The 26,392-nt window shown below is 31.5% G+C and overlaps 3 protein-coding genes across 3 annotated transcripts; 2 read left to right on the top strand and 1 right to left on the bottom strand.

Annotated features, from left to right (window-relative positions):
* The first annotated feature begins 9 nt into the window (after positions 1 to 9).
* Positions 10 to 7,364, top strand: LOC101267989 (protein CHUP1, chloroplastic). The gene is made up of 9 exons (XM_010322483.4): positions 10 to 2,373; positions 2,547 to 2,638; positions 2,906 to 3,658; positions 4,166 to 5,536; positions 5,623 to 5,754; positions 5,928 to 6,109; positions 6,507 to 6,618; positions 6,874 to 7,017; positions 7,122 to 7,364. Exons 1-9 carry the CDS (start codon positions 2,283 to 2,285, stop codon positions 7,218 to 7,220), a joined length of 2,976 nt encoding a protein of 991 aa, XP_010320785.1. The 5' UTR covers positions 10 to 2,282; the 3' UTR covers positions 7,221 to 7,364.
* A 114-nt stretch (positions 7,365 to 7,478) lies between these two features.
* Positions 7,479 to 11,513, bottom strand: LOC101267705 (uncharacterized protein At1g26090, chloroplastic). Its single transcript, XM_004238924.5, has 7 exons — positions 11,019 to 11,513; positions 9,615 to 9,758; positions 9,442 to 9,516; positions 9,154 to 9,347; positions 8,895 to 9,066; positions 8,408 to 8,818; positions 7,479 to 7,870 (listed from the first exon to the last, which is right to left on the bottom strand). Exons 1-7 carry the CDS (start codon positions 11,274 to 11,276, stop codon positions 7,739 to 7,741), a joined length of 1,386 nt encoding a protein of 461 aa, XP_004238972.1. The 5' UTR covers positions 11,277 to 11,513; the 3' UTR covers positions 7,479 to 7,738.
* Positions 11,514 to 22,424: 10,911 nt separating this feature from the next.
* Positions 22,425 to 26,392, top strand: LOC101267402 (uncharacterized). The gene is made up of 7 exons (XM_004238923.5): positions 22,425 to 22,563; positions 23,997 to 24,059; positions 24,163 to 24,242; positions 25,027 to 25,135; positions 25,256 to 25,415; positions 25,614 to 25,777; positions 25,863 to 26,392. Exons 1-7 carry the CDS (start codon positions 22,561 to 22,563, stop codon positions 26,184 to 26,186), a joined length of 903 nt encoding a protein of 300 aa, XP_004238971.1. The 5' UTR covers positions 22,425 to 22,560; the 3' UTR covers positions 26,187 to 26,392.

Here is a 26,392-nt window from a genome sequence, read left to right as displayed (position 1 = left end):
AGGTTTTTTATTCGGTGTCTGTTTGTTATCTGTATTGGAGTTTTGACTAATTTTTATATGCAGAGCATCCTGGTATGATCATTTTTCATACTTTCATTGTTTTTTTTTCTAGATAGATTTGGATCTTTTTTCTTGAGTCGATGATATATCGAAAACGATCTCAGTCTTTGAGATAAATTTCTATAACCCTTCTCAGATCATAGTTATTAGATTACATTGAATATATTATTGTAATCATTGGAGAAATCTTAAACTACACAAATTATGCCAAAAAGGGACTTTAGTTTTGGTAAATATTTGTCAAAATTGTGTAAAGTTATCACTAATATGCTTTATGTGTAGACTAATATAGTCCATACATAAAAATCCATACAAGCTAAGGCACAAATTAAATGTCAATTTTGCTCTTTTTTGCTTCTTTATTCTTATGCCAAAAGCTACATTTGGGCCCCATCTTTAATATCACAATATTTTCTTGATCTTCATCTATTCAAACTAATATTTTTATTCTGAGAATAATCTCTAGTAATATTAGTATCTTGATTAGTTGGCTACAATGAACTAATTATTGGACATATCAAGCAAAATATACTAATCAGGTATATCTAATTGACCTAATCAAAATTCTAGTTGGTACATTTGTGTAATAATAATATTAGCTATAAACAGTTGTTAAATGAAAATGATATGAATAATGAAAGTTTATATAATCGATCATAATTGAGGTATTTTTTTGCCCTTGACCAAATACTTTTTTTTAATTCACTCGTGCCATATAGAACATTGATAAATAAGTGGAAAAAAACTTTAGTTACATATAATTAAGTTAACTCTAAAAATGATTTTAATTAGGGATTAGATGAAATAGGTACTAGTATAATAAGTTCCTTCATTTTAATAGTTAAAAATTAATTATTTTGTAATGTTATCGTGAAGTGAAAAATACTCATTCATTTTAACTAACGGATGTGATCGAGTCTTTAATATGAAGTCAATTTTAATAAAAAAATGTATTATTTTAAAAACTTTTCAACGTAAATTCTGATAAATAGTTAATTAAAAAAGAACATAGTTAAAAATTGACTCTTGTGGTTGTAGTCTGCATAATTAGGAAAAAGTCACATCTTATTAGCTGCACAATGACAAAAATAATTGGACTAACATTTATGCATTAAAAGACAAATTTTTACTCCAATTCTTTACCTTAAGAGCTTTTAACTAATAAATTTCATTTTTTTTCTATAATCGAGAAATTTTAGTTGTATTTGCAATGATAAAATGCTCTTTAACAATATGATTTATAGTTAAATTTTAATCTTAAATAAATATGATTTTATATGAATGTTCAAATTAAGAATAAACTCTCTAGCAAATGTGATTTCATTCGATTTTAATCTTTAACAAAATAAGTTTACGATTTTATATTCAAATTCTAACCTCTAATAAATACGATTTTATATCCATGTTCATATTAAGAATAAACTCTCTAACAAATGCGATTATATTTGATCTAAACCTCTAACAAAAACGTGTTCATATCCATATTCAAATTCGAGACTCGATAATAATGAGTCCTTACATTCGTCTATACTTAAATACCAAATTAATTTGAAACATCACGGATCATTTAGTTTTTATTAATATTCGTGATGGTAAAAATATTTTCTAACAAATACTTTTCATGTTTAGGTTCTGATTGATAATTTTATATTTAGATTCAAATCTAAGATATTTATGTAAGAATAAACTCTCTAACAAACACAACTCTATTTTTATATTTTTATCTATAATAAAAACGAAATTTGAGATTTCTAATTAAAGATAAAACAAATTATTTAACCACTTAGAGTGAGAATGCAGAAATCTAGGGTGTCACCTGTTCCAAAGTTCATATTTTTACTGTATTCAAGTCCCTTTCTTCTTAAATTTTCCTCTACATTCAACAAGTTTTTGACCCTATATCCAAAAAAATGTCAATCTTCTTTGGCCAAACATTGGCCACTCAAGAAATTGGTGGTTCCCTGTAGCTTTATGTGTTTTGTTTTTGACAGTTGTGCATTAAAAAACCAATCTTTTTTCTTTCTTGATAAGATTATAACACTTCCCCTTCAAGAACTGCACCATTACACTAATTATCAATTGTGGGGTTCTCATTTTTTCCTCATTTTTGATGAGGCTATGGATTGATTCTTGAGCTATGGGGTTTCATAAAAAATGGGTGGGGGTTATTTTTTATTGTTAAATGAGTTGAAGCTTCAATTTTTTCCATTGAAAATACTTACATGATAGTTAGGGTAGGTTTCTTGGTTGCTGCTTCTATAGCTGCTTATGCAGTTAAGCAGATAAATGTAAAACCTTCAAAGCCATCATTAGGTAATTTTCTTGATTAGTTGCAAACAAGTATTTATTTGGTTTTAGGTATTGATAGAACAGTTGTTGTAAAGATTCAATTTTTAATGGGAAAATTCATCTAAAATGGGTGATTAGAGTTTGTTTTTTGAGGCTAATTTGTGTTTATGTTGATGTTTTATGAATTTGGTGAATAGAAAATGGTGAACCATTGCTTGAACAACGAGGGGACGAAGGGGATGAAAAGGAGCAGCTTTTGTATTCGACGGATGGCCTCAAAGAAGTGGTTGTAAGTATAGTGAAATTTGTGCACTCTTTTGTTGCTTGATAGTGGTGATATCTTCTGTAAGAACAATTTGATACTGAGTTAAAAATGTTTGTTTTCGAACAATTTTTTGGATGTTACAGTGAAATGGTGTTATGGAGAACATATAATATATATAACATGAAAGATTGGTTCAACAGAAAATGTGATTGTTATAGCGAAATGTTGTTATAAAGAGGTCTGATTGTGTTCGGAAATTTGTCTTTTGTTTTTTTGTTTGGCGATCTGTAGGATGAGGAAGAAGAGAAAGAAGAAGTTAAATTAATCAATGGAATTATAAATCCAGCACAGGGTAACCAGATTGATCTTGATGATGATCTTTTCCCTGAATTTGAAGATCTTTTATCCGGGGAGATTGAATTTCCGTTACCAAGTGACAAGTATGATACAGGAAGAGAAGAGAGAGAGAGGGTTTACCAAACTGAGATGGCCTACAACGCGAATGAACTTGAAAGATTGCGAAACCTTGTTAAGGAACTTGAGGAAAGGGAGGTGAAGCTTGAAGGGGAGTTGCTTGAGTATTATGGTTTGAAGGAACAAGAGTCGGATGTCCTCGAATTACAAAAGCAGCTCAAGATTAAGGCTGTTGAGATTGACATGCTCAACATCACGATAAATACGTTACAGGCTGAGAAACAAAAGCTTCAAGAGGAGGTTTTTCATGGAACTACTGCTAGGAAAGATCTAGAAGCTGCTAGAAGCAAGATTAAGGAGCTGCAAAGGCAGATGCAACTCGAAGCTAACCAAACGAAAGCTCAGTTGTTGTTGCTAAAACAACATGTCACTGAACTTCAAGAAAAGGAAGAGGAAGCTTTCAAGAGAGATTCCGAGGTTGACAAGAAGCTTAAACTTGTGAAGGAGTTGGAAGTGGAGGTCATGGAACTTAAGAGGAAGAACAAAGAACTTCAGCACGAAAAGAGAGAGTTGGTTATTAAATTGGATGCTGCTGAATCTAAAATAGCGAAGTTGTCTAATATGACGGAGGTAAATTTTAATTCCTGATACCAGTATTTTCATGTCTCGGATCGAGTTTAGGACAATCTCTGCGTGTTGTAACTTATAGCTCTTCTTTCTTTATGCATTTACTTTCTATTCTCAAGTTTGTAAAAATATTTTGGAACTATAATCATATTCTGATTTCTTGTAATTATCAGAATTCTTTGCTGTTTCTCATGCTCTTTAGTTTCTTCTGTTTCGGCCTGAGATGGAACTAAGATTTTGACTTAACGGGTTCTGATTTCTAGAAAAGATTAGCTTCTGGTTCTGGCTAAATTATTTGTATATACTAAATAAACTGTGAAGCACAAATACAATGTCTTGAACCAAAGTTAGGTTCTGCTGAACCTGTAGACGAGCTTGTAGCTCTGCCCCTAATTTTGACAATTGTGTTTCGCTCCCACCACTGAATAATGGGAGATTTTCAGCTTATAATGAGAAAGATTGTGTGATGTTTTTGACGATTCCTGACTTGTTTTTGGCATGCTTCTGCAGAATGAAATGGTTGCTCAGGTGAGGGAAGAAGTAACTAATTTGAAGCATACAAATGATGATCTTCTAAAACAAGTAGAAGGACTTCAAATGAACAGATTCAGTGAAGTTGAAGAGCTAGTGTATCTTCGTTGGGTCAACGCATGCTTAAGATTTGAACTTCGGAACTACCAAACACCTCAAGGAAAAGTATCCGCTCGTGATCTCAGCAAAAGCCTGAGCCCAAAATCTCAGCACAAGGCCAAACAGTTGATGTTAGAATATGCAGGTTCTGAACGAGGCCAAGGAGATACAGATCTCGAAAGCAATTTTTCTCAGCCATCTTCTCCCGGTAGTGAAGACTTTGATAATGCTTCTATAGACAGTTCCACTAGCAGATTTAGTACTTTCAGTAAAAAGCCCAACTTAATCCAGAAGCTGAAGAAATGGGGCAGCAGAGGTGGTAAAGACGATTCTAGTATTATGTCTTCACCAGCAAGATCTCTTGGAGGAGCATCTCCTGGTAGGATGAGTATGAGTGTAAGACCAAGGGGTCCTCTGGAATCTCTAATGCTTAGGAACGCGGGTGACGGTGTAGCCATCACTAGTTTTGGAACAGCTGAGGAATACGATTCCCCAGAAACACCAAAGCTTCCACCGATTAGGACTCAAGAATCTTCTGCTGAGACACTGAATTCAGTTGCATCATCGTTTACTCTAATGTCAAAATCGGTGGAAGGAGTTCTAGATGAGAAGTATCCGGCATTCAAAGATAGGCATAAGCTGGCAGTAGAACGAGAGAAGACAATTAAGGCTAAAGCTGAGCAGGCAAGAGCAGCAAGGTTTGAGAAGACCTTGCCTCCAAAACTTGCTCAATTGAAAGAGAAGTCGGTATCACTGCCAGGGTCAGTACCAGTTTTGCCAGTGGTCTCCGCCTCTGGTGAGTCAGCAGAGCAGTCTGGTGATAGCAAAACCGACTCTCAAGCCGTGAGCAAAATGAAACTTGTTAATATTGAGAAAAGACCTACTAGGACTCCTCGTCCACCGCCTAAACGATCAGGAGGTGGTCCAGCTCCAGCTGGTAATAATGTTATAGGTGGAGCACCTGGAGGTCCACCCCCACCACCTCCTCCGCCTGGTGCTCCACCACCGCCACCTCCACCTGGCGGAGGACCGCCTAGACCACCACCTCCTCCTGGATCTTTAATGAAAGGAGGAGCTGGAGGTGACAAGGTCCATCGTGCTCCTGAATTAGTTGAATTCTACCAAACTTTGATGAAACGCGAGTCAAAGAAGGACACATCATCAGCTTTGATAACCGCTACTTCAAACACATCAGATGCAAGAAGCAACATGATCGGGGAGATAGAGAACAGATCCACATTCCTCTTAGCTGTATGTAAAACTTCTCTTACTTCTTTGAATGAAACGCATGTTCCTATTACCCTATTCTGACACGAGCGATAATTGTGCAAAACCAGGTGAAAGCTGATGTGGAAAGTCAAGGAGAATTTGTCGAGTCATTGGCAACTGAAGTTCGTGCTGCTTCTTTTACCAATATTGAGGATCTAGTGGCATTTGTGAACTGGCTAGATGAAGAACTCTCCTTTTTGGTAGTTCCTCTTTACACTATACCTTCAAATCCCCTATTCCTTAAATTAGACTTATTAATCATACTTTTGTATGGTGGATATGAAAATTATTGGTTAATTAATCTCTCTCAAGCGACAAGGACCATGCACTTTACAGCATCTGTTAACAGTGTATCTTGCTGATTCTTTTCAAGGTTGACGAACGAGCTGTCCTCAAGCACTTTGACTGGCCTGAGGGAAAAGCGGATGCGTTGAGAGAGGCTGCTTTCGAATATCAAGATCTAATGAAACTAGAAAAGCAAGTAACCACCTTTGTGGATGACCCAAATCTTCAATGTGATGCGGCTTTGAGAAAGATGTACAGGTTGCTTGAAAAGTAAGTCTCCACTGATATTTATGTCTCTCATCTTTAAACTAGAGAATTTAGGTTTGGTAGGATGCAGGGGCGGCAGATCCAGGGAGGGACAAGGAGTTCATTTGATCTGCCTTAGGCGGAAATTACACTATTCATAAATGCTTAAAATTATTTATATATATATATATGGTAGATGTTGAACCCCCTATGACTTTATATTTTGAACCCCATTAGTGAAAACCCTAGCTCTGCCACCAGTAGGATGTGAAAATAGTTGAGATTTTAATCAAGTTATTCCAGACCTTATTGAAACTTCCAACTTAATTGGAAGTAGTATCCTTTCATGTGTAGTTGTTCTTTTTTGTTTTTTCATTTTATTTTTATCTATAGCTAACTCAGTTTTTATTCTGGATGCCAGGGTTGAACAGAGTGTTTATGCACTACTGCGTACTCGCGATATGGCTGCATCACGATACAGAGAATTTGGTATTCCTACTGATTGGTTGCAAGATTCAGGTGTTGTTGGCAAGGTACGTTCTCATCTAGAAACGTCACTCTGGTGTCCTTTTTCAAGCCTATTTAACATAAAAGCACAAACTTTTCCACCAAGAACCATGCTGCAAGGAAAACCTTAGAATGTGAAGTTTCCACTTAACATATTTTTCACAAATATCAAGAACCTCAGTAACTAACGTACAATACCATTTTAACTTCATAGTACGTCCAAAAGAAACAAAAACAAAGTATGCAGAGAAATGATCCATTATGTTTTTTCTCTTCTGCAGATAAAGCTTTCATCAGTACAATTGGCGAGGAAGTACATGAAACGTGTAGCATCAGAGCTTGATGCCATGGATGGACCCGAGAAGGAACCAAACAGAGAATTTTTGATTCTACAAGGAGTTCGTTTTGCCTTCAGAGTTCATCAGGTATATAACACTACACCTGCATTTAGTTAACTTGTTTTAGTAAAGATACAGATTGAAAAATTCACAAGCTTGTTTTTGAAAATCCTTTTTTTTTTCCTTTTCAGTTTGCTGGAGGATTTGATGCTGAAAGCATGAAGGCGTTTGAAGAACTAAGGAGTCGCGTTCAGTCACAAACAGGAGGAGAGAATACACAAGAACCATGAGAATATTTGTATTTTGGTTTTGGTCACTGTATATTTCATCATTTTCTCCAAGTATAGCAAAACATATTCTATCTTGGACATTTGTACAATTCGAAAGGTTAAACTCAAGGAGAATGTCAGATAACACAGATTAGTTAAAAAGAAGTTGCAGGGATAAACAGTGTAGGGTTAAACACTTTAAAAACTTCACTGAACAGTGAGTGAAATTTGGACCTGCATATTCATGAGAAAGAAATAACTATTAAAGCAATTCGAGAATTATTCGAAATTAACTTCAAATTTGAAGAATGTGTCTACAAGAAACTTGAGAATATATTCTGTGGGGACTCAATCATCAGTACCCTTTTCTCCATTTAACATGGACAACCTCCATTGTGTATAAATAGGAGAATGATTTATTTACTGCTTGGCCATGAAAGAACTCATAAAATCAATGGTGTTTACAACATTTGATGTGAAGTGACTCTAGCTGCATGCTTGTGGCTAAATATGTAGGTGAGGTTTCTTGATTTCATCTGCTATCTCATTGTGATGACAAGACTTCTATCTGCAAATTTAGCACCTCCAACCTTCCCTTGAAGTTGAGATGGTAGACGAATCACACGTCTCTGATCACCGGCCTCCACCAACAACTCAGACCCTCCTCTAAACTGCAAATAGCCAGAAATTCTAATTAATATCCCCATATAATTTGGTTTTCAGTAGCATGAATTGTAAGAACATGGTGAGAAAAATAACAAAACGAGCCTTTGGTCATCGTTAGAGGTCAAAACGCCCTCAACTTGGATAACCAAAGAAAGTTAGATGTCAGTAGAACTTTTCATGTGCTACATTAACAGCAAAAATCTTGGGACAACCTAGAACAGCAAGCTAAGAATGTTCTTAATCACTCAACTACATATTATAGTGCTTCATGTAAATCTAAGCATCTGTTTAATGTTTTATAGTTAGTGTTCGTTGCAGTTAAGAGAGCCTTACACCCTGAAGAAGCCAACCACTTTTTGATAATTTCTATGGCAAATGCTTACAGAAATTATCGATTAGTAAATGCTTATTCAGTCTATTACCAAAATAATATCTGTTATCTAGTGAAGAATTTTGTTGCATTGAAGTTCACAAAAGGATCGATTTTTTGGAATCATAGCATACACATAATGTAGAAAGGTGAAACAAACCATACTACTTACTTGATATAGCTTGATTTCTGATTTGTCAAAACCAGGCATGAGAAGAGTGACGATTTTGTTGGTTGGATCAAAGATAACCGCAGGAATTCTGGCCTCATGAGCTGTTACAGTCAGAAGATTCCGTGCACTCTCACTATGACTATCCTGCATAATTTTGTCCCAATCTAAATGGGCTCCGTCTGAGATATGTGGAACAAAAGCAGAAGGCAAAGGTGAAAAGTCCTCAATCGTTGCCCCTACTTCTCCACTCGAATTTGGTCTTGCAAGAGCAAATGCACCAGAAACCTGTGCACCAGCCTGGATTATGCAACCCCAGTAACGTAAAGAAGAAGCCATAGACACAGGGCTGTTTCTATCCACCACAATATAGCAACCAAACCTTTTTGGTTCTGCAAATATTGAAGACCCTCTCTGCAGCATGCAAAATCATTAGAACCTTTAGTTCAAATAGAATGGCATCTTGAAAACAGATTAGTAGCTGGCATACCTCCAATACTTGTTCTAGAAGGTCCCAGATTTCTGAACTCATTTTCCCATTCAGATTAGGATTTCTACCGCTTAGAGTCATGGCTTCTTCGGCAAGTCTCAAAAGTGAGGGACTTGCCAGCCTACCTAAATCAGTTTTTTCAGCAAAATTGCGGAGATATTTTAAGTATAATCTGCACGTGGAAATAATGATATGAATCTCCACATCAGTTTTGGCATAGAGACATAAGACATTTGACAAGTCTTGGAGAAGATCTAACCTTGCTTTGCTGGTTGCACCAATCATTCTGATTGTTTCTTCAGTACTCATGCCATCATATATAATAATATCAAATTTCTCTTTTTTGCTGTTCTGTTGAACCACATTTTCAAAATATCCTACAAGCCGCTCGAGTGCTAGGGATGAAAATATGGAGTCCATTCCAGGAAGTACTCCAAGCTCTTCTCCGACCACCTACTACATTTCGAAAAAAAGTTACTCAAAGAGCGACTCATCCATTTCCTGGCAAAAGAATGCCAGATAACGCACCACTAAGTTACATACCCACCCCTTCAAGAACTCCTTGAGTCATATTAAGGCGAGCATCTGCTTGCTTCAGTTTATTGAGAGAATCAAGGAGCATCTGCAATTACTTATGATTGTTCAGCCCAAATGATTCGCAACCAAATGTATAATCTCAATTTGCAGGTAGACAGATGAAGTAATTAAACAAAAACAGACTTTTGTAGTTTCCAATCTGACAGCTGAGAGGTTGTCGTTGCATGTTATTGGCGACGTCCCAATCTTACAATTCAGAAGATATTCAGCTGTGGGGTCTTGAGAATGTATCACCAAACAGGTTTTGAGCCCTGCCATTGCATAATGCTGGTAAGAAAAGAAATTTGCTGGTTAGTCTACCTAACATTATCATATGCAGGAGGGACTCACAATTCCTGATATGATACAGCATTAGTTAAGGTTTAAAGGGGAAAAGACAAGCAGATTCAGGTCAATGTGGAATGTCTTTTTATTCTTATGTGCAAGTACTAGATAATATCTGAGAGTTGCACTGAAAAATGGAAGGGAAAAAACAACAGAAATGCAGTGGCAGTGCCCAGATAATAAGCCATAAAATAGAAGAACATGCTGTTAAAATTTATAGGGGAAAGCCAAAGATGCAGTGATCAATGAATAGTGCTAATATTTTGCGTGAGCACTAAATTTATGTCTCATCATCACATACAAACACAGTTTTTGTCAAGATATTTTATAGAAATAAGGTCACCTAAGACAACAACCTTATGGTAATCCCTCGGAAACAAACTTCTAAACAATTCATGAGGTTTGTTCATTTCCTACCCCCTCCCTTGCACTCCCGGATGTTTTTCCAATTCTTTATTCCACTACCCACAGTGTTGAAGGAAAAGAAAAGGGAAGATATAGTGTAACGAGTTTTCCTTCTGACAAACAAAAGAATGAGCTCGTGACAAGAGAAAACGTGGTTAAGATTATAGTTGGAAACTGTGCTCTTTTGATTTTGAATATGTAACTAAAAACTAATATACCTCTTTAAAGTCAGCAGCTTCTAAAGAAAAAACAGTTGAAGACAAATGAACTAAATCATGATTCATGAAAGTAACTGCAATGAAATATCATAACATTCTTTTATTCTGAGCTGGGTTGAAAATAGTTTATCTTGTCATAAACCTCATAAATCATAGCTTGACTCATTTAAAAGAAATACTCCAGTCAACAGAAACCACAATCTTTACTTTGTTTTGGTTAAAATTCAATTGTCTCGCTATATAAAACAATAAATGGAAGCACTAACAAAGGCTGTCTTGGACTATAGTCTACAAGTACTCCTTCATCCTTAACTAGAGTCTCGTGTTCGAGTCTCCTTGGTTACGGAATCATCTTTGTTAGGGAGACGTAGGACTTCCCGTCAATCCGAATTTAATTGGCTCCAATGCTGGTTCAGTACATCAGGTGGGAAACCCAAAAATAACTAAAGAAGCATCAATACAAACAGAACCCCAAAGTTTCCAACTAAAACAACAAAAGTATCCTCAACAGCTTAGAAAAGACTAAACAGAACATAAAGTTAGAATCTTTATAGAAAAACTGTACACTTAATTGACAAACCTGAGCAGCAAAAATGGCAGAAGTGGTTTTCCCAGAACCCCCTTTACCCAAAAAGGTAATTAGCTTAGTGGGTTTTTCATTTTTAGCTGAATTATCACTAGCCATGGCCAAAATCTCCATTCTTGCTCCCCTTCTTCTTCTAGTTTTAGCTGGAGATTCTATCTTTTTCACCGACTGATTGAAAAATTCAGAATATGGGTTCTTTGTTGTGGAGAATAATGAAGATGCTGTTAAGATTTGCATACTGGAACTCCACATTTTTTTTCTATTGGTGTAAGATGTTTAATCAGAGAGTTGCAGATGGCAATTGAACTGAGAGTTTGGAAAAGTGAGGGAGATGAGTGATTAGGCTCTTTTCCTCTTCTGTGCTAAATCGGAGTTCGATTAATCTAAATTCGTAAAGATAAGGTTGAGAGTATATGACTTTTGGAATTTTTTCATATTCATGATTCGAAATCACGATGAAGAGATTACTAGCTTTATCTATTAGACCATATGATTTTTTTATTCTACTAGTCATTTTGTGTCAACTGATTATACGTTACATTTGACTAGACAGAAAATTTAAGAAAAGAAATAAATAAATATTTATGAAATTATTAATCTCGTAAAAATAAATTGTTTTTAAATATAAAAAATATTTTTTTTTTTTAAAGAATTATAATAAAAATATGTCATCCAAATTAAAACAAAAATAACAACAAAATTAGGTGCGAAATAAATAAATAATATATTAAACATTTTTTGGCAAAAAATTTAGGAGGCCAAATGTTTTTATTATTTTTATATTTATTTTAATAAAATATAAGCTGTTTAATCGATTTTTTTCTCTCCAAATTTCATAGATTTATCCTTATACTAACATAATAAATTTCTAGTAACTTTGTATTGTAGTTATTTATATATTCTTGTATTTCATTTATATAAACTATATTTTGATTTTTGAAATACTGATTTATTTGTATGCATATTATATAAAATTTATCAAAGGAAAAATATCTTTTACTTAATTTTAGAAATCAAATTCGAGATTTCAGTAAACAAAAACTTAGATAGATTTGATTGATTATAAATATTGATCGAGTAAAAAGGTCAAGTTATTTACTTTGCTCCTTGAAGTAAAAGTTAACATTACCTCACTTTATTTTTTTCCTTTCAAATAAATGTCAACAAGAAAGATGTATAGTAGAATTTGAATTTGATTAGTTAAAAAAAATTATTAGTTACTAGTTGGAGTTAAGTGATATATATAAGAATTTTATGGATGCTTTTGTTGGACTTATTTCACTTTATCATTTAACAATTATTATGTTTTTAAGGTAAATTAAAGATTATTTAGAATTAGAAGCTCTCTAAATATATATAAATATTTTTAATAATTACTATTCTTACATATGATGTGATTGGTCATATAATGGCCAAATCATCTCAAACGATTTTTTTCTTATTTTAGGACCCGTTTGGCCATAAATTTTTCAAATAATATTTAGGGAAAATTTGGCAAATAATGTTTGTCCATACAATTTGTCATTATTTGGCAAATATTTTTTGGCAAATATCTCAAATTTCCAAATACTAGTTTTTTCTAGTATTTGGGCCAAATATCATTATTTGGAATATTTTAAAAATTAAAATTTTACCCCAATCTTTTATCTTTTACAAAAACACCCTCTCTAGTAGTTGCTTGCGTTGTATTACATCATTTTTTACGTGAACACCAAAATAGTGATGAAATATTTAGTGAATATTAAATAATGATATGATTGTTGATGAAAATTATTAAAAATTGGTTTTAGGTAACAAAGTCATGTACTTTATCTACTTCACGATGTATGGAATAATTCTTGTTGCACTCACTCCAAATTACCACATTGCTTCAGTGTCATGGATATTTTTTGTTATTGTTGTAACTAACATTCAATTGACTTGTAATACAAACTTTTAGTTAGTTTTGATAGTTTTTAAAACTTGTGTGTATAAATCATATTTTTCTAAAAAGGTGAAATATATTTTCCAAATTTTATGGCCAAACACATGATGAAATTTCACACAAATTTTCACTCAAATAATATTTGCCAAGAATATTTAAAAATCTATGACCAAACGCTATCTAACTCATATGTATTATATTTGTCTACAAACAACTCATATGTATTATATTTGTCTACAAACATTATTAAGAACAGTCATTTCTAAATCTTATTTATCCTTATATAATTACACATTCATCATAGAAATTATAATATAATGAGCTTTAGAATTTCAATAATATTACTCACAAGTCACAAGTCACATGGATTATTTGGTCTCACAAACTTATTCGAATTAATATAAAATATTCTTTTATATATAAGACACTATATAATTAATATTTTATCAACTTTGCGAATTAATTTTTAATATACCTTGTTTCCAATGTCTTTCACAAATCAAAATATTAAGAGAAAAATTAAAAATATATTCTTATTCAACTAAACTTTTTTAAAAAGCTCAACAAATTCATCTAAATTTGAGAATCCGCTATCAACATTACATACATCAATAATATAATTATCAAACTGATTCTTGAAAATATTGAAGCTAAATTTATTAAAATCGTCAATATATAATATAACACTTTTTTCTTAATGTCAAAATTAATTTCGATTCTTATATTTATGTATTACTTCATATTTTTTTTCTTCCCAAACGTGATTGAATGAAAAGATATTTAGCTTTATATATTTTTATAATCGTTGGAATTTGTGATCAAAAAAGTTATAATTCCCCTAATCAATTCCCAAAAAGGTGTCATCCTTTTTATTTTATTTTATTATACTAAAAGAAAAGGGATCAAGTCTAATTTCTTTTTATTATACTATTAAACTCCTCTTTGCTTTTCAAAAGTGAACAATAAATTAAACGAATTAATTAATTTTTAGAACCTAAATAAAATAACAAGCAAACAAACTTGAGAGATAGAATCCCAAGTTAATTGCATATGGTTATTGAGTTTTACCCATTATTATAACAGTAAAAAAAAAAATTATCCATAACCACATTAAAGAACTCTAATAATTGATAAAAGTTAGTTACCTTAACCGGACAATATAGTTTTGAGATACTATTATTATAGTGTAAAAGTTATAACAAATAAAGTTTAATCACTATACTTAGAAACTAACTTAAAAAATTTAAGAAAACAGATAAAGATATAATGTACGCAGATTTAATTCCTAATACAACTTCTTCGATAATATAGCTTTTATCCATTTGCATTGCAATAAAATTTTAGCATTAAACTATTGTTTTGGAATACTATTATCATAGTGTAAAATTCAATTATTCTAATGTTACAAAAGTTCAACATCCACACATAAAATCTCAAAAAGGAAAAATCATATACGTGCATCATATATCATCATACTCAGTATAATAATAAAATATTATGTAATCAGATTCTATCACTATCTCGTGAAAATAAGTGCACCATACATTTTGCAATAATTCAAAATAGAGAGAACATGATCATACTATATAAAAAACAAAATTTTATATAGATAATAAAATCTAAAATAATTAACAAGCATATTTTAGTAATGGACTAGCTCTTGGTGATCTTGGAAGTTCAGAAACCCTATTTCCAGAACAATCATAATATATCACACCTGAAAATTGTGGTGGCTTACATTTTTCACCCATAATAATTGTCTTTTGCCATAAACCCTTTTTATCTCCGGCCAATTCACCGGAAAATTCATCAGAAAATTCACCGCCTTTTTTGGTCATGTTAGGGCTTAATTGTTGTGGTGATGACAACCTTGGAACAATTTTGGATTCACTAATAATATTAGCTTTGGATTTTTTTGATGATTTTTTTGCATGTTTAGCACATAGTCCTACTATGGCTATTATTGAAAAAAATAAACCAATTGCTAATGGTGTAGAAGTACATAAATTATCACCATTAATTCTTGGTAATAATATTGAAAGAACCATTTTAAACAAAATTAAGGTATTTTGATAAATTTCAAGTTGGGAGAAGAAGCTAGGAGATGATTAGATGAAGAAGAAATCAATTAAAGAAATGATTAAAGTCTTGAAGAGTTAAGGAGTATATAAATAAGGGTGGGTGGGGTGGGGTGGGGGTGGGGGTGGGGTAGGGGTGGGGTTTCTATTTACAGATCACTTAAAAGATAATTACAAGTAAATTATTAATATAAACGTTAATTAATAACCATCATAATTAATGGAAAACAATCTTTTTAAAATAAGTTAAGATATATTGAGAGTATAATTAAACTTTTGTATCATAGTGTGTATAATTTATACAATATTTTATTTTGATGGTGTAGTGATTTCAACACTAAAATTGTAGTAGTTGCAAGGTAGGAAAAATATTTCAAACTCTAAATTTTGCTTTGGAATTATTTTAATGACTCAATCATTAAACGTATTAGTTTTATATAGGGAAAATTGTATAAAATAGCAAACTAATAACCTAAATTAAATGGAATAGCTAGGGTTTGATTTAATTGTGCTCCATAGCAAACGTTGACAAAAATTTGCCAGGCGTCTCTCTCCCAGAAGTCTCGCTCGCCACTCTCCCATTCTCGCCTCTCTCGCTTTATACACAGAAGTGTATAATTTCTGTATCTGTTTTGTATAAAGCGAGAGAAAATTGTATATACACATGCAAAAATGTATATCTTCGTGTTATACACTTAATTATATAATTTACAAACATTTTACTTCAAATATTGCAGAGAAAAAGGCCAAAGAATTATACAATTGTGAATTATACAATTGCAGTGAAATACAAATTTTTCTAGCTTTATACAACAGAAGTGTATATATTGTGTTTCTGTTTTTGTATAAAGGAGAAAACCATATATCTTCTTGCTATACACTTATAATTATGCAATATACATACATTTTAATTCGATTCAATTGTATGCAAAGCTAATTATACAATTGCAGCGAAATAGGCCAGCGAATTATACAATTTAGGCCAGCGAATTATACACTTTTATATGTATAGCGAATTATACAGTTTTTATGTTTGCTATGGAGCGGAATTATGCAAAGTTTGCTATATTATACAAATATGATTTTTTTGTTTGCTATATGTGAAAGTTGCCCATTTATATAATATTGTTTTTATATTTTAAAATTAATTAAGTCAATTAAAAAAATTTCAAGATGAAAGGAAAAATCATATTTGTTTAAGAAATTATTTCATGGTTTGTTTCTTTGAAGACTTTTACTAATAAAGTTTAACAACTAATGAATTTTTACCAAGTCTTTACTAACTCATGCTTCATTAATATATTTTTATATTTTGACTAATTCAAGCACTTTTTTCACTTTTGAAATCATTGAAGACGTGTTTATCAGTTATTTAAGTTTGGATTAGGTCAATATTAATTATATGATAGGTTTGTTCATTATTAAGTGAACAATATTCCTAATATATTTTATTTTAAATCACGTATTTTTATAAAATATTCTAGAATTTTTTGAGTTTAATTTGTATGCACCGTTAAAGTAAATAATATTTTATATTTTCAAATCAAAGGTAAATAATCTTTTATATTGTCGAATCTTTCAAATGACATTGAGAAGTAACTTTCTTAGAAGATATATGATATTTTACTTGTATAAAGTCTTCCTAAATTGTATAACCCAATAGTATAAAAAATTATTTCATATTGACGATATTACTTAAATCAATTTTTATAATGTAATCACTAAATAATTAATAACTATCTTCTTATTATGGATGAACGCTTATTATAATTTATTTTTGATTAAGTTTTTACATTAATGTAATCAAACATTTTTCTTAACTTAATCAATAAAATTAGCAAAATAAAAAACTTTTGCATTGCAAATAAATACTATAAAAGTTTGTATCTATATGTAGAGAAAAAAACACATTTTTAGAAGTTCTAAATTTAGATCTTGAATATGATGTTACATAATGTGAAACTTTTCGAATTAAATTTAGACTTTTGAGTTTTGAACCAAAACAAAATATTGTATATATACCTTTCTAATTCTTTTAATATATAATAGATCATTTGAATATAATTGTGATGTGAAAAAGTCTTATACATTAGTTTTTCATTTTAAATTTTATTTGATGTTTGATAATCATATTGAAATTAATTTAAATTTGAAGTTGAACATTATACAATTTCTCAAGACAAACTCTAAATCATATTTTAATTTCTTTTTATAAAAAGGTTGAACTTAAAAGAATAATATATATTGATTCTAGTCTTAGTGGACTTTTGTTTTGCTAATCATGATGCATGTATTTTTATAATTGATACAAGGATTTCATGTAAGTGTACGTGCTTTCCATGATATGAAATTGGCAAATTTTATGGTAGTATTAGTGTAGTTTTTTTTTCTTGTTCGATATTTACATTAGAGCTTGATTATATTTAAATTTGTACAGAAAAATTATACATAATTAAACGATAAAACGTTTTCTAACAAAAATAAATTCGTACTCAAAGCTATTCAAACCCGAAACTTCATATACTAGAGGTGCCTTTGTTAGCTAGGAAGCTTTTTATTTTTAAATATGAAACTTTTCAATAAAATTTAAATTTAATAAAATCTTAATACGACATCCTGAATCCAAAAGAAAAATAAAATAAAAAATGATCCGCATCTTCTAGAGAGTTTTAGATAATTTGTTGGGTAATTAACAACACACAGAAAATGACATTTCACTTTAATTAATTTGTTCCACCAATGATGTTAATTAAGAATCAATTAATTAACTTTTTACCTTAACCATCACGAGGAGGAAAAGGTGGGACAGAAAGACATCATCTTCTTTTTGTTCCTTTATAATATAAACTTTTTTAGCTAACAATTGACACCTATAAATATTTTTGTTTACTTGATATCTGTATTAAGCGTCGATAAAAAATAGTAATTATCTCATAAAATTAATTAAAGAGCGATAAAAAAGTTTTAACTCTCCATTGTATCATTTCATTTCCAAAGCTCCATTCCCCCTATCCCACCCCCCAAAAAACCCCAATTATATTGTCTCGTAAATGGGAGAGAAAAATCAAATGAGTTATAAATTAAACGCTACGTAAGAATTAAATACAAAGAGTATGTTTGGTGCTTTTGCTTTAAGTATATTGAATGATTATATAAGATCTAAGGTTAGATGCAATATTGTAGTCTATTTTCGACAGCGATTAAAAAAGATTATTTCAAAGATTCAAATTCGAGAAGTGTTTGATATAATACTATTTCATCTCAATTCATGTTGGTATGAGCAATGTATGCATCTGTATGTTTTTACATGTATATAACTTTTATGACTTAATCATATAATTATTCTTGTCCTATTCAAAAAACTATACTAAAAGTAATTGTTAATTTAGGATGAAGGAATAGTAACTAAATTTTATAGTCACGAGTTTGAATGGTGAAAGCAATCACTTCTAATTCTTATATACATCAAAAAGGCATGTTGTCTACGTCACACACCTTTAAAATGTGACTCTTTCTCGAAGGCATGAACTCTACGTGAACACGATATATTTTCTGACTACCTTTTCTTTTTTAAAAAAAAAAACATAAAGCAAATACTATCTCTGTCCACTATCAACTATCATGGTTTTTAAAGTTAAACGATACGCACTTTAACTAATATTTTACAATGTTTTTTTTCATCATATTGATATGTAAAAAGTTATAATTTATAGTACTTTTCGTATAGTTTTTGAATATCTAATTTTTTTATTTAAAATATCGAATTAATATAATCTAATTTTACTTTAAAAATTAATCAAATTAAATTAACTTTCGGAAAACGTAACACAATAAAAAATGAACAAAGAAAATAGTACAATATTACGTGCCGCTAATCATTTAATATTTTCACGCAGAGAAGTAAGTTTTTTTCTGGACAAACATCACTATCATGAATAATGAAAAAATTACTAGCACAAAAGTAAATTGTTGTCTAAACTTCAATGTCACATTTCTAACTTTTATAAGATTCAGCATAATTGCATATATATTTTTGCAATTGATGGTTCATGCATTCTCAAGCAATCAATTTTCATAATGTCATAACTTTTTCCTGTTTTTTTTCATTCAGAAATATTATAATAATGAGTTTTGTTTGAGAGAACTGAAAACACCCTAGTATCGAGAGTGTCACGTTCAGAAACGAATCATGTAAAAGGTAAATCTAAATTTACTCAAATCTTAATACATATATTGATTAAAAGAAAAAACAATACCACTAGCTCTTATTAAATGTTTTAATTTGTGTAAGTGGAATGTTTATGTGTTTGATATATGAAATTGGTGAAACTGTTGTGTTAAACATTTATAAAATCAGAATTAGTGAGATATAACTTTAGCTATACTCAATTTATAATAAATTCAAAATCTTAATTTCGCCTTGAATTAAAATCTAGTGCAAATGTTAGTAGACAAACATTTAGGTATAGTCATGGGGATTTAATTTTGCTAGTATATATTTAATTAATTACCCAACTTTTCACGTGCATTACACATTTAGCCTTCAATAACTATATACTAACCAACAACATTAATTAATTTCATAATATTAATTATGATAGCTAATAAGTAGTCTAATATTCCTCTCTAATTTGCCGTGCCGTTACAACTACTCATGTGCTCCCTTGACAATTTTCTTTCACAACTCACCCATGCAACAACATTCACCAAACCTAATTTTGCCCCCCTCCGCCGCGCTCTCTTAATCAGAGATTTCATATTCAAATTTTGATATTAATAGTCGTCTTTATTAGAAAGTGGCTATTTCCAAAATGAAACTTTCATATACTAAACCTGACTAGTCAGGTTTTTAAAGTGGGTACTAGACACCAGATAGGAAACAAAAGAACACCTAAATTTGATATGATTTTTAAGCAAGAGTTTTATTATACATCATAGTTTTATATGATTAATATTAAAACGATCATGACATTCTCATATATATGTTTTCAAGCTAACAATATATATAACCAAAGAAATAAGCTAATGTTATAATATCAAAGCATTTTCATTAGTACCATGTACACAAAGCACCAAAAAAAAAAAGACTTACTAGATCATACACCATGTTCTTGATCAAGAATAAAACAATAGGAATAGCTTGATTTCATTATTTTTTGTATACAACTCTCCTCCAAAACCCTAATGATGCAAAGGGTTCGGTCCGGTTGGTACGAGTCGTTTTTCGACACCATATCGTTGATCAATCTCATGACTTCCGGCTGGCTCAGCCTCCGGTTGCTCGTAGACATCGTCCCGATGATGATGATGGTGATGGTGATGAACATGTTTCACAAAAGGTGTGAAGTCAAAATTACTTGCTAGAAGTGTTTTTCTTTGACCAAACAAAGAGTGGTGATCATGATCATTATATATAATGACTTTATTGTTGTTTTTCAAGAATTTGAATTCTTGAAATAAGAGAACAAGTATAGAAAACCAAAGAACAAAACATATTACATGAGGTACCTTTAAGCCCATGTTGTAAGAAAATGTTGATCACAAGAGGAAACATGGATAATAATATTGATCATCAATATTGAAATAATAAAGGATCAATTTTTATTTAAATTTTTTTTCACTTCTTGGAGATTGAGAAACTTTGAAGATTGACAGCTTGAATCTAATGGATTTTTGCTTACATGTGAGACTTGTGAATAAGCTAAAAATTTAATGTTGTGTATAATAAGGAAAGGTTGAGATATTATGTGAGTAGTTGGGTGGAAATTAAAGGAAATGGGGGGTGGTAGACCTTTTTTTCCCCAATAAATGTTACTTAGATTTCAAGGAATAATAAAAGTGGTCATTATGTAAAATATAAAATCCCCTGAATTATACCATATAGATTTTTGAAATCAAGAGGTATTATTGTATGAGGTCTACCATGTGTGTAATACATAGATCGATATAACCATCAGTTTTATATGTTGGATATATATTTTTTCAATACTTATTGTTCGAAATAAAGAAATATAAGCTAATCGATCATAAAAAAAGTATTAGATACATCTATTTTATACGAATTCAACTTTTATAATTGTTTTCACTATGTTAGGAGATCGGAGAAAGAGGAACAAATGAGTCTGTGAACGGCAAAGGAAATTAGATTCACGCTATTATGTACAAAAGTGCTTTCATCGGTTTTACTAGACTATGAATTCTGACAATAATTCAACTTTTATATAATAACAAGTGATTTTTATACATATAATTTAATGTGATTAATATATTATATATTTTTTAAATAAACTGAAAAAAAAATAGAATCATTCTTTTTTTAAAAAAAAGAGCGATTAATATTATATAAAAGTCAACTCTTTATTTTCTCTTTCTATAAGGAGAACATGCAAATATATGTTTCTACTAAATTGCCAAGTTCTTTTGCTCTATGATGGGGGAACAAGTGTACTCCATATTATCATTCTACCAAGCAATCTACACACTATTTGGAAAAAGTGAAGCTAGTTATAATGTATTGATGGTGTCACATAGGGGTATAATAATATATATGGGAAACAAATAATAAGCAATAATATAAGTGCACTTTTAGTGGGATTTATCTAAAATGGTTTTCACATTTATATACCACCCAAATCTTCATTATGATATTGAAGAAAAGAAAAGAAAAAAGAAGCATTTCTTTTATGACTATGGCAAAAACAGATCAACCAGAAGAGCAATTGTCGAGCTTCAATGTGAACATAAGACATTGAATGGCAAAAAAAAAATGCAAGTGCATGTATAAAGTTTTGAGACTATCGAACCAAATTTAAAATAAAATAAAATTTTATTTATGTTCCAATCGTTTAAAGTTAGATAGTAAAACACCATAGTTAATTTCAAATTGATTATATTTATAAAAAATTATATACTATGATTATGCCTTTAACATGAGTCTTGAAAAAATGAATAACCATAAAATATTTGTAACCTCTATTTAGTAAATGACCCCCATTTTTTTTCTTGCGATCTAACAACCTTTTAAAAAACAATTTAACGATTTTTTTTTTAAAAAAAACTTAAAACCTAAGAAAACATTACTAACACTTGAAAAATTTATATCTTATCGTGAATATTATACTACTATCTAATATTTATCTACGAAATTAAGCAGTACATGATAAAAATATGACACTCGAATCTAACATCATCTGTAATGATTATTTCTCGAAGATTATATTTGTACAACTTTTTTTTTTTTTGAAAAAAAAAACAAATTTAAATAATAACCTAAAAAAAGGATATTTACGTACATCAACCTCTATTATAGGCTATTTGTGAAATTTGTCCAATTGTTGGTCCAGGCCCATTAATAAAAACTACACCACCGCCTACGGGCTTTTGCCGCCTGAATCCACTAACAGAACGATGTCGTTTTGTTCACGTATAAATGATCAAACAATCCCCAAACTGCAATCAAAACGCGAAATCCCTAAACTGAATCTTCAAGGATCAAAACGATCGATCAGAGAAACGAAGTTTTGAAGATCAAAAAATGGTACGTAGATCATGATATGTTTGGTTAATTATGATTAATTCGTGAGTTTTTCATTTTTTTTTCAACATCTAGGGTTTATATCAATGTTTGATTGTTATTTTTTTTTTATATATGTTGAGAATTGTCCATAATTGAATATGATAGGTCTTGTGTGTGAAGATTTTGAATTATACTGTTATGAATTTACCTTAGAGAGAGTTTTTGAGCTGATATGTGATTAATGGTTCCAGTTTGGGTGTTAATGAATATTAAGAGTTACTCGAAGGTGTGGTATAGTGGTTTATGAAGTCTGTTGAGAACCATGAGTCTAGGTTCTGGTGGGATGTGGGAGGTATCCGTGAAATTAGTATAGGTGTGCGCAAAGTGGCCTGGACAGCATGGTTGTTAAAAATATTTATGCTATGTATTAAAAGTTAAGATTTTTTTTTCATAAAAGTTGCTTTACAGATTTAATTAAACATAATTTCTTCGCCGGTGATGTTTGATTTGACCATTGATTGTAAAATTGTGATGAGCTGTTAAATGATTAGGGTATTTAGCTCTGGCGATGTTAATTACGCTATGCATAGCTGGTCTCATGTCTAGATTAAAGGATGAGGGTTATGGTTTATTGACTGTCGGCATAGAAATAGTTAATTTTAAGGAATCGTCTGAGTTTGTTAAGGTGTCTAATTAAGTTGTATAAATGGGATTTCTTCAACTAGTTTGAGATTTAGGTGCGGTTAGTTGCTACTTCTTGCTTGATTTATTTGATTATGGTTTATATCTTCCAGTTGATTATTAACATAGGCAGTAGTATTTATTTCAATATCAAACTCTATGAGACTGTCTGAAGTTGTGATCCCTTCCTTCTATTATATGTTTGGTTCATGTAAGGCCTGCATTTTATCCTCTTGAGAACTATTTTATTGTTTCCTCTTTTTTCTTCTAAGATCGTAAAGTGTGTGTGGAAGTTGTAATCTTCTATTTTTTGGTCCTTTTTTTGAGAGGTTGAGAAAGCTTATATGTGTGTGGCCTTCCAGTCATTTCTTCCTAGCAGATATGACATGTATCTCTCCGTTTATTTTTCTTGCCCTTCTTACCTTTTTAGTTATCTTTTTCTTTTTTCAGCCATCAACATTGTGAAATGCTTTATAATTCATCAGTGAGCTCTATATATTTTCTTGTATTATTGTCTATCTGAGCTGTTGTTGTGTGTTAAATAAGTGTTTGGAAGACAGAACTGTAATTACTTGTATGGTAGGTGCAGTAACTCAATTTACAGCGCAACCGAGCGACTAAAATCCAATCAATTACGTGTAGAAATAAGTTATACACATGCTTACATAAGCGCCTATAAACTTTTGGCTTAAGTTTCCATCGCTTGTTTTTTCCTTTGAACTATCTAAATGCTGGTGCTGAACTGTTGTTTGTTATTTTTATGTGTTTTGCAGTCTTCACTTGCAGCTGCTAGGGCAGACAACTTTTACTATCCTCCAGAATGGTCTCCCAAGAAGGTAAATAGATATAAACTTTTTTTTTAATTCTTACAGTTCTGTATCCGGTGGAATATTGGATTCAAAAAAAGAGTTCTAGTTACTTATACATGTTTCTTTTCAGGGTTCACTGAACAAGTTCCGTGGTCAACATGCTCTCCGAGAGAGAGCAAGAAAGATAGACCAGGGCATTTTAATTATAAGGTACTGAACTGTCACATTCTGTATTTTTACTTGTCCATTGGGATGTCGAGGAAACATTTTGAGCAGTAACAAATAATCTGGATGAGGAGAAAAACAAAACAGACATTTTTGGGTTGAAGAATTTTAAGTGATGTTTACCATTGCATCTGTTATCTGTTGCCTTTATTCAATTTTATCCCCCCCCAAAAAAAAAGGGGTGGGGGTGGGGATTTACCATGCTGTTAACTTTAACTTCAATGGACATCTCATAAAACTTCCCTTATTTCCCAGGGAAGCATTCATGTACCTCTTAAAACGTTGTAATGCAAATTATTACTTATTTAATAGAAAGAAAGGAAGAAATAGAGAGGCTTAGTCGGACTTGCTTCCTTGGGCTTATAATTGCTTACCTGGAGTAGAATTTATTAGCATGATTTTATCTTTTAACCGAGATAAGATTAAATATTAGGAATCACCCACACATTGGAACTTTAGCTTGAGGCTATGTCTTTCCTCAATTGACATTGGTAAGCATATGATGATTCGAAATGCATACTTGAAATATGATGATTCAAAATGCATACTTGAAACCGAAAACTTTTGGAGTACCTGCTTGACAACATTGTTAGTAAACTGAGTTCAGTATCTCGGAAATGATGATGGAAGGAATCTGTGCAGTTGCAAAAGAAGTAAAATAGAATGTCTTACTCATGCATAAATTTTTTTACCTAGTAATGCATTATGTATTTTCTATCTCTGTTGTTATGAGCATCGTTACTCACTACCGGATATCCTTTTGTTACAGGTTTGAGATGCCATTTAATATCTGGTGTGGGGGATGTGAGTCGATGATTGCCAAGGGTGTGAGGTTCAATGCTGAGAAAAAGCAAGTAGGGAATTATTACTCCACAAAGGTAAGTTTTTTTCATGATGCAGTTAATGAAATGGAAAATTTTCACTTGTACGCCAAAATTTGCCAGCTCAAATGAGTCTTTGTTTTTTGTTTGCTAATTGTAATTCCTTACTTGTGATAGATATGGAGCTTTTCGATGAAATCTGCATGCTGCAAGCATGAGATTGTCATTCAAACAGATCCAAAAAACTGTGCTTATGTTATTATTAGTGGAGCTCAAAAGAAGACTGAAGACTATGATGCTGAAGATGCTGAAACCTTGGTACTCCCAGTAGATGAAGGTAAATACTATAGTTGTATTGAAGAATTATTTGGTGCATTTCTTGATGAATTCATATTGCTATTACACTTGGAGAAGTTATTGTATTTACAGATGCATAGAAGTCTCTCTTCAGATAACCATACAGTAGTTATCGTAATGAACTGTAATTATTAGGAGGAATACAGTTTGTTAATAACTGATCTACTTTTCTATCCAGATAAAAGTAAGTTGGTGGATCCTTTTTATCGCCTTGAGCACCAGGAGGAGGACTTGAAGAAGAAGAAAAAAGCTGAGCCTTTACTTGTTCGTCTTCAGCGAGTATCTGATACTAGACATTCAGATGATTATGCGATGAACAAGGCTCTACGAGCCACACTTAGGGTATGTATTTTTATTCACTACTGGTTTTGTGCACCCTCTCCTCTATTTCCACCATTTAAAAAGAGTCCTCATCACATGTACACAGGGTCAAAAGAAAAGAGTTGCCGAAGAAGAGGCTGCTGCTAAGAAAGTAGGACTTGGTATTAGGCTATTACCTCCTTCTACAGAAGATGCTGCAACTGCTGCAAGTGTTAAATTTGCTCATAAGTTCGATAAGAACAGAAGAGATAAACGAGCCATGATTTACTCTGGTTCAATCTTTGGATCGTCTGGCTCTTCTAAACATTCAGAGCTGGAATCTAAGAGGAGAAAAATAAACGCTTCTGCTGCATCAAAGCTGTTGGTTGGAGGATTTAAGCCCTCGTCATGGTCTGAAGCTACTGTTCCATCTAAGAAACGGAGAGTTTGACATGATCCATTCCTGCCGATAGATTTGTTAGCCTACCAGTCGAAAATTGAGTTGGAAACTTGTTGACTCCCAACATATTAATCGTTCGAGTAGGCAGTTGAGTTTACTTGTACAGATTTGATGTTTGTCTAAGTGATTTTTGTTCCGGTTTTTAACTGTTCTTGTATTATCTTTGCAATAAAAGAGTTTGTTTCCATTACAGCAAA

The sequence above is a fragment of the Solanum lycopersicum genome, chromosome 5, assembly GCF_036512215.1.
Source record: "Solanum lycopersicum chromosome 5, SLM_r2.1".
Lineage (NCBI taxonomy): Eukaryota > Viridiplantae > Streptophyta > Magnoliopsida > Solanales > Solanaceae > Solanum > Solanum lycopersicum.
Note: the sequence above shows the minus strand (reverse complement) of the source record. Positions and strands in the feature narration are given on the sequence as shown.

Excerpts from the sequence above, each read along its gene's own strand:
- LOC101267705 (XM_004238924.5), bottom strand. The coding sequence starts at position 11,276 with ATGTGGAGTTCCAGTATGCAAATCTTAACAGCATCTTCATTATTCTCC. Across the intron at positions 9,067-9,153 it reads GGTGCAACCAGCAAAGCAAG|ATTATACTTAAAATATCTCC; the intron begins GTTAGATCTTCT and ends TTCCACGTGCAG. Across the intron at positions 8,819-8,894 it reads TTCTAGAACAAGTATTGGAG|AGAGGGTCTTCAATATTTGC; the intron begins GTATGCCAGCTA and ends TGCATGCTGCAG.
- LOC101267402 (XM_004238923.5), top strand. Across the intron at positions 24,060-24,162 it reads CAGAATGGTCTCCCAAGAAG|GGTTCACTGAACAAGTTCCG; the intron begins GTAAATAGATAT and ends GTTTCTTTTCAG. Across the intron at positions 25,416-25,613 it reads GGTACTCCCAGTAGATGAAG|ATAAAAGTAAGTTGGTGGAT; the intron begins GTAAATACTATA and ends TTTTCTATCCAG.
- LOC101267989 (XM_010322483.4), top strand. The coding sequence starts at position 2,283 with ATGATAGTTAGGGTAGGTTTCTTGGTTGCTGCTTCTATAGCTGCTTAT. Across the intron at positions 2,639-2,905 it reads ATGGCCTCAAAGAAGTGGTT|GATGAGGAAGAAGAGAAAGA; the intron begins GTAAGTATAGTG and ends GGCGATCTGTAG. Across the intron at positions 3,659-4,165 it reads AGTTGTCTAATATGACGGAG|AATGAAATGGTTGCTCAGGT; the intron begins GTAAATTTTAAT and ends ATGCTTCTGCAG.